The sequence below is a fragment of the Anguilla anguilla genome, chromosome 3, assembly GCF_013347855.1.
Source record: "Anguilla anguilla isolate fAngAng1 chromosome 3, fAngAng1.pri, whole genome shotgun sequence".
NCBI classification, from domain to species: Eukaryota; Metazoa; Chordata; class Actinopteri; order Anguilliformes; family Anguillidae; genus Anguilla; species Anguilla anguilla.
Genome location: NC_049203.1, coordinates 21,281,241 through 21,295,312, shown reverse-complemented (window position 1 = coordinate 21,295,312; position 14,072 = coordinate 21,281,241). Strand labels below are relative to the sequence as shown.

General features: G+C 38.9%; 2 protein-coding genes across 2 annotated transcripts in view; one reads left to right on the top strand and one right to left on the bottom strand.

Moving 5' to 3' along the window:
- LOC118222129 (transmembrane protein 163-like) overlaps positions 1 to 4,122 on the bottom strand; it is a 52,555-nt gene extending 48,433 nt beyond the window's left edge. Inside the window, exon 1 of the mRNA XM_035407465.1 lies at positions 3,044 to 4,122. Within this exon, the coding sequence (XP_035263356.1) occupies positions 3,044 to 3,221 (178 nt within the window). The 5' untranslated portion in view covers positions 3,222 to 4,122. The remainder of the gene's footprint in view (positions 1 to 3,043) is intronic.
- Positions 4,123 to 5,118: 996 nt separating this feature from the next.
- acmsd (aminocarboxymuconate semialdehyde decarboxylase) lies at positions 5,119 to 13,605 on the top strand. Its single transcript, XM_035408018.1, has 10 exons — positions 5,119 to 5,523; positions 6,590 to 6,634; positions 8,662 to 8,758; positions 8,917 to 8,966; positions 9,384 to 9,620; positions 9,957 to 10,050; positions 10,373 to 10,468; positions 10,830 to 11,002; positions 11,293 to 11,391; positions 11,611 to 13,605. Exons 1-10 carry the CDS (start codon positions 5,461 to 5,463, stop codon positions 11,671 to 11,673), a joined length of 1,017 nt encoding a protein of 338 aa, XP_035263909.1. The 5' UTR covers positions 5,119 to 5,460; the 3' UTR covers positions 11,674 to 13,605.
- The last annotated feature ends 467 nt before the right edge of the window (positions 13,606 to 14,072 follow it).

Below are 14,072 nucleotides of genomic sequence, written 5' to 3'. Positions count from 1 at the left end.
CCTCTGTAATACAATGTAAACATCCTCCTGCACGTTCAGTTTCTTTTTTGTTCCTCCAAAATTCTCTAATGAAATCCGCGCAAATTATAGAGAATTTACGTGGATGAACAATTCATTTTTTTCAACTGTGCACCATTCTAAGTTGTCTGGAGGCCCAACATGGCCTCTTTTCACAGTTTATTTCAGTTACGATCCATGAGAATACAGTTAGATCTGACCACTCGGGCTGCCTGCCATCCCTCAGCACAAACCCTAGCAAATGCAAGGATTAAAGATATACTTTAATATGGAATATAGCTGGAATATATCCTCCCATGGGGTTCTGCCATCAGTAATTTATTGGAAATATGGAAGCAGTTGAGTGGACATCTGATCATGTTCTCTCCATATGGCAGAATAATCAGTTGTTGACTGGTTCAAGACGTTTTGTTTTTCTCATGGTCCAGTAAAATGTTCACATATTAAATTAGGCTAATGCACAAGGTCTTCAGTTAAGTCTTCAGATCTTTAAAGATGTGTATGTCCCTTACGAGATACAACATGGCAGACTTTGCTCTGCCTTCAAGCTTGTGAAGTCCTTTGGAACTTTGTAGTCTCGTGAACTTGTTAAATCTCTCAGCATGCCTGAGACCACTCTGGGTCATTTTTATTCTTTCATTCTTGTATAACACATTTATAATAGTTTAAAAAAATACCCATGCACTTTAACATATAGGTGTAACTCCCTGCTTTACATTTGAATTTAGATTTGAATCTAATTTCTTTGATTTCAGAAGATTATACTTCTACGTCTGGTGCTTTGTCCCCTTTATTCAAAACATACAACTTTTTTGTGTTTCTGTCCTCATCCATATGGTTTGAGCATGTCCTTCAGTTTGATTTCAACAAAAAGATTCTTTTTTTAATTTAAAAAAAAAAATTCAAAAATACAAAAATTCACAATAATAAATCTTGTTTATGAAGCCGTGGTGACATTTTTGGAGGACAAGAGTGATATTTTATGCATGTCTGTGTAATTTCTCAACAAACCAAAAAACTAACTAAACATACAGGTTCAAGTTAATTAGCCTTCCACTGACAAAAATAATGCAGAATATAAGCACAATTTATAAATTTCTCTCTCTCCAACTCTCTCTCACACACACACACATACCCAAAACATGCTATCCCTTTCTCTTTCCATGGAGAGAACAATCCAGTTAAATTAGATTCCAATTTAGACTTTGATTTACTTTTGACTAGACATAAAAATTGATCATGTGGGGGTGCTTTCAGGTGATACGCAGTGATAATGTAATACTTTGGCTAGCAGAGTGCAAATAAAATTGCAAAAGATGAAAGGTATCCAAAATTAAGATTGAAAATATCCACCAATTAGTCTTAGCCTATTAAACACTGGCAGTGGAGGAGAGCTTCAGTGAGAGAAGGGCAATCATTACACCTCCGTGCATATGTGGCATCAGCCAAATACAGTCCTAGCAATACGAGTCATCAAATCTGTGGCTCAGCCCTCATTACTTGTAATGCCTGTTCAGAATTCATAGGCATATTGAAGTTATTCTGCAGGGATTTGAAAGACTGCAAAAGTCTTTCATCTTGGGCAGAAAGTGAGATGGTTGGAGTGTGACAAAGGTACTACTTAAAGAACTCATCCTTGAAATCCTCCCTCCTTAACTGCCTGGTTAGCTATATGTCAATCCTCCAAAGACCTGGACATCATTAGTTTTTTTTAATGGTTTTGTGACCCTACCTCCTGGAGAACTGCTTTGTTTCCTCGGGAAATCAACACAGTGCCTGTCTATCAAACGTGTTATCGTCGGTAATTATTTTGAAAAGTTTTATTTTATACAATTATTATTGTTATTATTATTATTGTTATTATTATTATTATTAGTAGTAGTAGTAGTAGTAGTAGTAGTAGTAATAGTAGTAATAGTAGTAGTAGTTGCATAACTGGTTTAGCCCTGCCGTTAAAATTACTGCAGGTCAAAAACGAAGTATTGCAGAATCTCACACAGTTGAGGACCAGTCAGGTTTTCTCTAACCAGCCACAGCAAGAACTTCCAAACTCGCGCACTCACTCACTCACGCACGCACTCGCGCAAGAACACAAGCACACACTCGTCGAGGGGAGTGGTCGGCGCGCTCCAGTCCCATCAGCTGTTTTCTAGCAGTAAGCCAGACCCGTTTGGACATAGGGGCAAGACGAAGGAAGGGTTTCAGGCTCAGCAGCTTGTTTTAAATGTATCGCAGTAGACGCGTGTGGGGGAAATGCGCGTGTTTCACAAAGCAATGGGCCATATAAACACTATGTTGTTAGCTCATTGACCCAACCCCTATAGCCTACTGTTCATGTCGCGTCTCTGGGCTGAAGTAAGAGACTACCCAAAAAAAAAAACAAAAAAAAAAAAAAAAAATATATATATATATATATATTAAAGGGGGGTATATCTGCAAGGACTCATCTTTAATAGAACAGAGGAAACTGATTTGTTTTGATTGTACAAAGTGAAAAGTGACAATAAGGACCACTAGATAGCAAATTATGGGGATTTACTGTAAAACGTATTTTCTTAACCTGTGATTGCAGGTTCTGCAGCATACGGTGCCCCGGCTGCAGAATTTGGGCATGCTCAGCCTGTATGCTATGACAGACGCACACATCTTTTTCAAGTCCGTTTTAAATGTGATATTGAAATATCAGTGATCACAACACAGCATGTAACTTCAGATCTGTTTAAAAGCATCACCGGTTAAAAGCAACATCTCAAATAGAAAATGAAAAGCAGAAAACACTTCATATTTGAAATATAGTCTACTTTTGTGCCTCTAATTCAGAGCTAAACTGTGTTGGCAAACTACCGTCTACTTTCTGTGCTTATTCATTATACATTTCATATATATCACAATAAATTAATTACATTTGCCTTAATTATTGGCTGGTTCTATAAATAGCCTATATTCTTGTGCACACGTGGAAACCGATACATATGAACGTAATAGCTGCCACTGCAATTGATTAATTATAAAGTCTTTATGTTACCTTGGCCCTCGACGCTGTCGCTTATTTTCATCTCCTGGTCCATGGTGAAGGGGTCTCCTTGGTTATCCGTTTTGGGTGGATGTTCATTTGGAGAGACACACTGTCCGTTGCGAGCCGAGGGATCCACCACAGTGGGGTCTGGGACCGGACAGGGGTCGGGAGCTGGAGAGTCGATCATCCTTCTCAAGTTTCAATTCAAATTAGGCACTCGAATTATGTCACACGGAAGCGCGAAGCAGGCTAGAGTCATCCAGCGCACAGATGCCCCCAGCGTTGTGTTAGCACAAAGATATGAACTGTGCTAGCAGATAATACGAGATAAACGCAATCTTCACTGCATCAGCAACGAACCCCCGGCCTCCCACCCTCTTTCCGACAGGAACTCTCTAACTAGAATTCGGAGGCTGCAGCAAGCAGGTTCTAATTGAAATCCAGGTTCGTTAAACAGACGCTTTGAGGTTGCGCGGATTCCGTGCACATACCCCTGTAAGGCGCAAGGCTGTGAGAGACTGGCGAGACTTTTGACGGCGGCGGGTCTGCTCTGGGTGATTCTCTTTGGTGCGACGCATATGCAACTCTCCCTCTCTGGGTGGCACAGCACACGACTAAACTATCGGCAACGTCAATCGTGTATAGCAGCAGCACTGAATAATCTAGCTGAAATAAACATTCTAGGCTACTAATTGATCTAGATATGAGTCACTTTGGCTGCAAATATCCCGTGCGCTTCATGTAATGTGAAGGCTGATGCAAAAGCTTTATCTAGCCTACGAATGGATATATCCGAAAGATTAAGCGCAAATTTATTTTTGGCACTGTGCATGCCTTTTTTTATTCAGATAATTGGGTCTTTAGGAAGTTCCATCATGTTAGTGCACGTTAGTTGCCAATGAAAAGATAAAATAAACAAAAATATCTAAAACAAATAAAACATACCACTTACAGGTTACCTTTTTCAGTAGACATGATCTCGGAAAGAAATTGGCGATAGAAACAGAACTAAACGTGTCAGTGAAAGACAATGTGTCAGATATGTATTGCCCTTAGCGTGGTGTACTGCTGTAAAAGCACGTAGATCTTATCTTTGACAACACGCTTGAAACATCCCAAGTGACTTGAACAAGTGACTCATTGCAGCAAGGGCACGGTAAAATGCCCATATAACGTTCTGACAAGCACCGTTGTGTTCATATGTGATGTTGAACTGCATAGGCGATCTGTTAGGCTACTACTTTTAACTAATATTAGAGTTTATGTAATTGAATTTAACTGTCTACAAAATGTTTCACCAAAGGATTTCCATTAGGCTTGATACTTATTCTATGTTGTAGCTATATCTAATTTTTGCAGGTTTTCTTTGAGAACATGGCTACCCACCCTTGCACTTTTCATAGCTTATTGAGAATGTGTTTTGTTCGTCCAAGACTATATCTGACATTCATTGTAGGTTACCGAATAGGATAGTTCGATTATTCGTATGACGTAGCCTAGACGGTTTTTAGCAGTTATGGTATATCTGTGCTTTTGGGTATGGACATTGCGCATTTGAATTATAATTACACGTAAGATGTTTAACAGACACATTTTTAGTGTTAGAGTATTTTAGTGTGCAGAACATTAACCACATGGTGTCTCCAACCGTTCTGTCAAGTAGGAAACATAACGTCATATAGCCACAAGTGGGCGACAAAAATGGTAGCGTGCTGACGGTAGTAAAATCAAAGTTTGCTTTCTTTTCTTATGGGGATTCATGATCCAGTTATTTCATTTTTAAAACATTTTTATGACTATTTGTGGTTTGTTGACAACCACAACCCTTCGCTTTTGATCTGTCATTCACAAAGTGGATGCTGTTTTTTTCTTGTATTAGACTTTATTATCATTCGGTCTGTCATCATCATCATCATCATCACTAGAAAGTGGGCACCCACACACTGTCTAGTTTTGCTTGTAATCATAAGAACTGAGTAGAGCTCAGTGCAGCAGAGGCAGATGTTGCTTGGCCAGTTGGAGGCAGTCTTCCCTCAGGAGTCTGTACCGAGTGGAAATCAAATGTTTCAGCACCATCAGATGGTTTCAGAATATTGCTGCAAAAGGTGCTCTCCTTTGGATGAGGTATTTAATTAAGGTTCTGACTTATGTGGTCGTTAAAGACCCCATAGTCTTTTGAGGTTTTAGGCGAATAACGCTGAAAATATCGCAAAATAAAAATGTACATCGCTTGCGAATTGTTAAGAATTCCACTGCCTGCCTGTTTTCATTGGTTTAATCTGGGGGCGTTCGATGGGAGGAGAGAGGAAAGGATCTCATGGCTGTGTTTACCTGTGACTGGCCCGCAGACCAAACCCGCAGTATCCACCGCAAACTGTCTTATTTAGTTGCACAGAACCATTAACTTTACTGAAACAAGTGAATGAATGATAATGAAGGTTGATATTCATAGTCATATTTTACCCAAGGAATGGCCCAATCTTAAAGAGGTAAGACACTGAAAAACGCAATGGTGCTACTTGACATGGGCGATTGAATGTGCGATGGTAGAGTCACATCGAATATCCGGTACACTGATATACAATTCTGTACTTGAGAAACGTGTAAAATGATAAGAAATCGAAAATGGGAAAACAATGGTTTCAGATTACTGTAGGGACATTTGTCACACGACTGCATACACTAGCATTTTATTACCAGAACAGCCCATTCAGCACATTAAGCCTGTTCATGTTATCTGCTTAATGACACTTTATGACACCCCGGTCACAATTTTCTGAACTAACTTTCAAATGGCAAATAAAATGTAGTACGGTTCATTTGTTCTTATATCTGTGTCGTGAGTCCAGGTACTCTGAGTCTGAGATTTGTACTGTCAACGTTTCACAGCAAAACTTCAATTGGGCGTGCGATTCGGTAGAATATAAGTATTGTTTTCATTTTAAGAAAGTATGTTTGACACATCGATAAATGGAACAGGTGGCAGTTTGATTCCCAGGTGTCCACCGACAGAAGACCGTCAAAAATAGTCAGCGTCATCAGAAACAAGACTTAAAAATGCATTAGAGATTTGTTTACATTCTGGATGAATTCATATATCGTAAGGCACTATGCTGAAAAGAAATGTAGGCGAATATCTGATAAAGCTCAAAGTCGAACGTCGGCACTATTAAATTGTATCTTGCTTTCTTGTTAAATATTAATAGAGGGTGCATACAACCTAGACGAGGACATACAGTAGTTGGAATGTCTCTGTATCGACGAATGGGCAAAGGGAAATGAATGTGTCCGACTTTCAATACGTGATTTTGTTTAAAGGCACTTAATTCTATTGACTTGTTTTACTACCCTACTATCGGTAGTATCACCACTGACTTCACCGATCAACTCCCGTGTTGCCTAAGCCTTTGTATTTGCGCGTATGTAAGTTACTGTGCATAAGGTCGTCTGCTAAATCCCTGCCTGTAAATGTAAATATTTGACAGTAGCTGTAGCATAGACCCCTTCTTCTGCAGACAACAATCTGTTAATATTTTATTGAACTTTATTTCACAGAGATATGGATATGATGGATTTGTTCAGCTGCATCATCATTGCAAAGTAAGAACATTATTCCTATTTCGACAATCATATGTTGGGGGTATGACTGGGTATGACTGGGTCTTGAGGCTGGAACCTGAAGTACCAATCAGTCAAGGAAACATGAAATGTTTTGGTGATTAAGTAATGAACAACATTACTTGTCTCTATTCTTAGCTTTTATTTATTTATTTATTTAGGTTAATCATTCAATCTGGCCAGACAAATGAGACCAAAATAAACCTTCACCAAATGATGTAAAGCCGAACGTGTGGAGAATGAAAGGAACAGCCTATCATGCAAAGCACTCTTCTCTCATATGTGAAATATGGAGGAGGTAGTGTCATGTCTTGGGCATGTATGGCTGCTTCTGGAAAAAAAAAGCACACTTGTCTTTAATGATGATGTAATGGAGGATGGCAGCAGGATGCAGAGTTTGGAAGTGTTCAGACAAATTTTGTCTGGTTATGTACAAATTCCTCAAACCTCATTGCCACTTCATCCTGCAGTAAGACAGTGACCTAAAACGCACTGCCTGTGCAACCAAAGCATTCATCAGCGGGAAGGTTTTGGACTGGCTAGTCGATCAACTGATTTAAATACAATAAAGCATGCATTTGACTTGCTGAAGAGGAGATTGCAGGTAGAAAGCCCCCTGAACAAAGATCAAATGAAAGTAGCTTCAGTTAAGGCCTGGGTAGGCATTTCCGAAGAAGATACATACCAATCGATTGGTGATGTCAATGGGTCGAAGACTTGATCCAGTTATTGCATGTAAGATCTATGCAACCAAATATTAGACTTTTATTGCTTTAGTTTACTTTTAAGTCAATCCGTTAACTTACTTTTACACAGCTGAAAATAGGGGGACTCAACACAAAAACAGTTGGTTCTGTAAAATGGTAAAACATATACTCATGTAAATACCTTGAAATTAAAGCTGATTGTCTGTACTTTTGTCTCATATTCATCTTTTAATCGAAAATCCAAATGCCTTAAGTATATTGCAAAAAGAACAAATTTCACTCTACTATAACCATACATTTTCAGGGCACTGTGTATTAACACTCAGCAGATTGGTCATTAAACAGCAATTTTTCACTACCTACCACATGCTGTACTAGGTTCCTTTAATGCTGTGGTGTGCTTTGATCCTTTTGGAAACAGAAATAGCTTTTTTAAAATTTGGATCACCTCTTTGTTCTTTGGCTGATTTACACTGGCTAAAAATCACCCCCTTAGCGCCCCCTGCAGTGAATGTGTGGGCAGCACAGGAAAACATCCGGAGGAAACTGGACGTCAGTAAGGAAGAGAGGGCAGGAGCTGGCAGAATGGCGTGTGTGGCTCTGTGCCTGGTTGCTCATACAAGCAGAGTCACTCCTGACCAAATGGACTTTGCCCCCTTGTATTGCTCATGTGGGCTTTTTGCTGTCTGTTCTTTTCCGCAATTCATTCTGCATGTGTGATTTTTTCAGTTGTGACCAGCGACTCAGGAAAACACACAACAGCCGTTTGGAGAAATAAGTGCAGTGAAACGGCAAATAGTTGGCCATTTCTGTACCTGGCCATTGAACTTGTCACTGAGTAGCAGACCCATGCCCACAGCCCTGACCTTTTCTCCTTTAGAAACTGATTTTACACAGGACACTGACCCTACTGTACTCAGATCAAACAAACCTGTGCAAACAGCTGCACTCTTTTGCATGTTTTTGATGTTTTTTGTGTGTGGTCTGTGTGTGTGTAACATTCGCATGCATGTGTGCAGTTACATTTGTGCATGCATGCAAGTTTCTGTTATTGTGTGTATGCTTTTTATTGTGTGTGTGTGTGTGTGTGTGTGTTTGTGCGCGTGTGAGTGAGAGACAGAGCAGTTGCCTTAAAAGCACATGCCCAGTATAATGCCCAGCTTCAACCTTGCTCTAAAAGAGCTTACATGAGTCCAAGAAAAGTGAACTTTATCCAAGTTGATTTGGCTCCAAAAACGTTTTGTGCAGACATAACAGTGAAAAAAGCATGCGACAGCTGTCTGAAACTCCCGGTTTTTCAAGGGGGAGGCCCAGATGTTAAAGGATGGGAAGGTGTTTCGTGTGATCCAAGAAAACTGCTGGGACCCTGTGGTCCGGATTCGAGAAATGGACGAATCAGGTGCCGAGCTTATCACATTCTTCTCACCTGATCTCATGCTAATGATGCATTTTATGATGACAGTTTAGAGAGCTGAGATTTAAGGAAGGATGTGAGCACAGAGACAGAGCTGTGGCTGGAGATAAAAGATGATCAATGAGGTCTTGTTGGTGTTTTAGGTGTGACGGTACAGGCACTGTCCACAGTTCCTGTCATGTTCAACTACTGGGTAAGTCTCACTGTGGAAAAACGCACTGTGCCATGATTTGGAACTCTGTGGAAGTGCTGCTCGTGTGTGTGTGTGTGTGTGTGTGTGTATGTGCACCCAATGATTGATCATTGCAAACAGGTAGACCAGAACCTCTTATGAGACTTGTAACCTCTCTATCAGCCTGAAAACCTCAGATAAAATGCTGAAACCAAGTGAAATACATAATTTGTAAAATAAAGGTTGATATACTGCTATGCTAATCCGAGAATACATCAGAAACTGGGCTTTGATTGCACTTGTGCTAATGAATCTGAAAAGCAGGGCTTTTGTAATTTTGAGACAGAGAATTTATGGCTGAGGTCAGAATAAGAATTTCACTCCTGTGATTGGTTATCTGCACATGAATGGCCTGAGAACCTCTCTCTGTTGGACAAGGCCAGACCCAACGACACACTGGACCTGTGTCGCATCCTGAACGACGACCTGGCGGCGACGGTGCGCAGGTTCCCCCGGCGCTTCGTGGGGCTGGGGACGCTGCCCATGCAGGCCCCGGAGCTGGCCGCGCAGGAAATGCGACGCTGCGTGACCGAGCTGGGGTTCCCCGGCGTGCAGATCGGATCCCACATCAACGACTGGGACCTGAACTCCCCCGACCTCTACCCAGTCTATGCAGTGAGGACAACACACCACTCCCTATAGCATGCAGCACTGGTTACAGGCATGCTGGATTAACAAGGAGGGATTAGGACAAGGCTATTTTTCCTTGCAGGCTTTAGGGTAGAGGAGTGGTTATGTTTTTCACCCAGATGTTCCAATAATGTCCTATTTAACCTTTAAAAGATAATTGATGAATAACTGTCCTTAAGAAGAATTTGTGTAAAAGCTCCATGATCACAGATGAACAGAATTTCGATCCTGTATATGCTGATAGTGAACTGGAGAATCTTTTGTCCATGGGAGACCTTTATATGGATATGGAGATGATAAACCTTTTCATAACCTTCTCAGGCTGCTGAGGAACTGGACTGCTCATTGTTTGTGCATCCGTGGGACATGCAGACCGATGGGAGGATGGCGAAATACTGGCTGCCGTGGCTGGTAGGTTAGTACAACATCATTTAAAAATATGGGGAACAGAGAGCGTAGTGTAGCTGTTCTTTGTTTCGTGGTTTATCACCGAAAAACACTGTGGCCTTGAACTTGAAGGGCTTCATCAGGGCAGATTAAAGACCTCAACTCAGTGTCAGTCAGGTGTAACTTAAATTAACACCAGTCTGTATGACTGTAGACAAAGTCATATGTATTTACTTCATCAAAACTGAAGTTCAATTACTGGAAACAGATTAATCCAGCCAATAGAGAACAGATGTTCAGTCAACCAGTGGGAATGACAAAGTGAATAAACTCATTTTTTGTCCTACCAGGGATGCCTTCAGAGACTACAACAGCTATTTGCTCGATGATCTTTGGGGGTGTCTTTGAGAAATTCCCAAAGCTGAAAGTGTGCTTTGCTCATGGAGGTAATGTACATTTCCTCGAGAGAACAGAACAAAAGAAAATCAACAACTTTTCAATAAGCATAGATTTTTCTGTACATTATCGGGAAGTGTTACAGGTTACACCTCATTACCTGTACCTTGTATGACACAGGTTTTTTTTACACCTTCTATATATCTATATATATATTACACTACATGTTTATAAGCACATTGATCCGTAAATGTCTGTTTACATACATATACATAGATAGACATAAAAATACATACTATTTGTGCAGACATGTAGCAAAAAACATAAGTGTGAAAAAAAATAAACAAATAGAAAGCAAATGATAATAGTAGTATGATGCAGCATTTGAGAAGAATCTCTCATCTGTCTCAGGCGGTTCCTTTCCCTATACTGTGGGACGGATAGAACACGGGTTCCAGGTCCGTCCTGACCTTTGTGCTGTGGACAATAAGATAAACCCCAGGAAATACTTGGGTAACTTCTACACTGACTCTCTGGTCCATGACCCACTCGCTCTCAAGCTACTGGTGAAAGTAATTGGGAAGGTACAGTAGTTTCATTCACTTCGAATCTTGGGAGCTGTAGATTTTTTACCTTGATTTACCATATTAACAACGTAACAGTCTTTTTTGAGCAGAAGATGGCCACCCTTTATTTTAGAATTTTCTAACAGGATAACATCCTTTTCATAAAATGTTGCTCAGCTCTCAGATAACAGATTCAGAGTGTTACCTGCGTAAGGATAGACGAAGGTAGGGAAATAGACAATATATAAGGAATTCAGCTGCTTCAATGTATTTATAATATATTTTGCTTGTTGTTATACTGTGTGAAGGACAAGATTATGTTGGGAACAGACTATCCATTTCCACTGGGGGAACTACAGCCTGGAGCACTTATCGAGTCGATGGATGACTTTGACAGCACTTTAAAGGTAAATTAAAACTTTATTTGTCTATAATTATCCTTTTTACACACTTAAAATACACTTTTCACTTTAATTAATAAAATTCTGTACACAATAAAATTAGTTTGGAAATATATGTAGCTTCAAGTAGGATGCTGAAAATCTGAAAGGTAGAGATATTCAGTATATAAAGATAATCGTATAACATGCATTTTTTGCATTTATTTGTGTTTTGTCTTTATTCAGGATAAACTTCTTGCTGGCAATGCAATGGAATTTCTGGGTCTTAAACGGAGCCAATTTGAGTGACAACATCCTTTTGTGAAGGATTATGTGTTTGAACCATTTTGCCTTTTTGTGATTTTAATGAGCTTAGAAACTGGAAAACAATTTTACACATAACTGAAATGGATACGAAAGACTGTGATGGTTTTAGCAAAGCTTTAAATATGTTTATTTTGTCATAAATGTTTTGTCTTTGCTGAAGAACATAACATGCTATCTTTCATAGAAATAGTCAGTTATTAAACAATTTTATAGAGACAAATTGCCTTTATTAACCCTTGCCCACTGTTTTTAAAATGCTTTACATTTGCATAACATAACTTCACAAGCACCAAGGGTAAAAATTAACCTCTTCCACTACCAATGGAAAGCACCTATCTGGGTGATTAATCAAAACAATTTTGTGCCATTGCACCCAACACAGTTCAGGAATGGTGTGGATTGTAGAGCAAATGATTTTAGAAAATTATTTCAGTGAGGGTTAATTAAAATGGTAGGCTGACAAGCAGACTTAATGCTCAGACAGGTCACTGGGGGAAATGACCCTTCTCTATGTGATAAATGCTTTGGGACATCTAATGTCCACGGTGAGTTGGGGAATTTAAACATCTCAACTGAAAGTTCTCACTTCCCACTGCAATGTCTCCTGACATAAAACTGGGGTCAGTTGGTGTAGAGTTAGTTTGGTCTTGAAGGCCACCTCCATCGGTGTCCTGGTTTTCCACAGAATCTTTCAATCAGGCATGAAACTTGCCCAATAGACATATTGCGTAGCAATATAGATTTGTAGAGGAATAAACTCATTTAGTCTAAAAAAAACATATTTACATAAAACAGTCATAATACAGTTATAAAGCACATGGCTTTAGGTGAACAGGGACAGGTAGAATTTCAAGTGAATGTTTTGAAATATATAAATTTGCATACGTTTTTCATATGTAATAATTTGTAATGTTGATTGCCTTCTTTAGATATGGCTTATGTCTCTGTACCACCTGTAAAGCAGCCTACTTTTCCATCCTTTTAATTGTGGTTTATATTTAGTTTAACATAATACAACCCTGGTGGTGAACTACTGTGGCCCACAGAAGCCGACTGTGCCCACACAGCCCAACTTTTACACGTCCTAAGTGAGTCCCTACCTTAATACCAAATCACTTTCATTATTTGTTCCATCTGGAGGCGCAGACAGTGCATGTTGTATATCACTGTTTAACCTGTCAAGTAAGAATAATAATAATAATAATAATAATAATAATAATAATAATAATAATAATACACATTATTTATATAGCACCTTCCATATAAACAATGCAGTTTTACAGGAAGAATAAAAAGAATTGTATTTTATTTATTTTTTTTTAAATATATAAACGTGCACATACTTACACATACATAATAGTGGTGGAGGAAGATGCTACTATTTGTATTTGTATCTGTATTTGTTCAAGCAAAAAAGTATTTGTATTTGCATTAAAAACCCTAAAATGGGCACGGCTACAACCGGAAGTGGGTGGAGATTAACCGAAGATGTATAAAATGCCAGATTTTTTACCATTATAATCACTGGCACTGCTATTGTTGAGATATTAAAGCATTAAAGTCATCATTTTACAATGGCATCAAGAATAATGCAGTTTAAAAACAGGTAATTTGCTTTTTAAAGCTGTGTTTAACAAACAATTAACAAGCCATAACAGGCTTTTATGGCACTTAGTTATACAAAGAGTCAACTCAAATTTCAAACATAGGCAAATGTTTTCATAAATCAAAACATAGTTACTTTGAACTGTAGAGCACGAACTGCATGAACTCCACCACCACCCCTACCTGAGGGACACTGAAGTCAATTATAAACTGAAAACAGTATTTTATAATTCAAAAATTTGTTCCCGTCTTGACTATGACCTACTGTATGTCATGAACTCCTAATTAAATAAAAATTACATAATGTAAGGCTAACGTTTTTTTTTTTTTTTAAATTCTTTTTGTCTTCTTATTGTTGTATTGTTGTAGCCGCACTTTACATTTATGTTTGATTTGCATACACTGGGATGAATTAAAGAAAACATCAAAAAGCTTCCCTGGCTAGAATGCATCTTCTGCTATGATGCTCTTACTCAGTTGTATTTTGTAAAGGGAAGCTCCTGCACATGAGCTGGCAGTGGTGTCAGACGTATCCAGCATTACAGCATCGATGTATGCACCAATTACGACCTAATTTGATAAAGATTTTTTAATCATATATTGCAAAACAATTTTCTTGAAATAAAGGACACAACTCAATTTGAGTTGCAAAATCTACTATGGACACCTTTTTAGATTAGTCTGAAATAAAAAGCTGAAAATAATTCAACGTTTGTTTTTATACATTATAGCGGTTTTGTTATATATGCTACGGGAAAATGGATCGAGACATATTA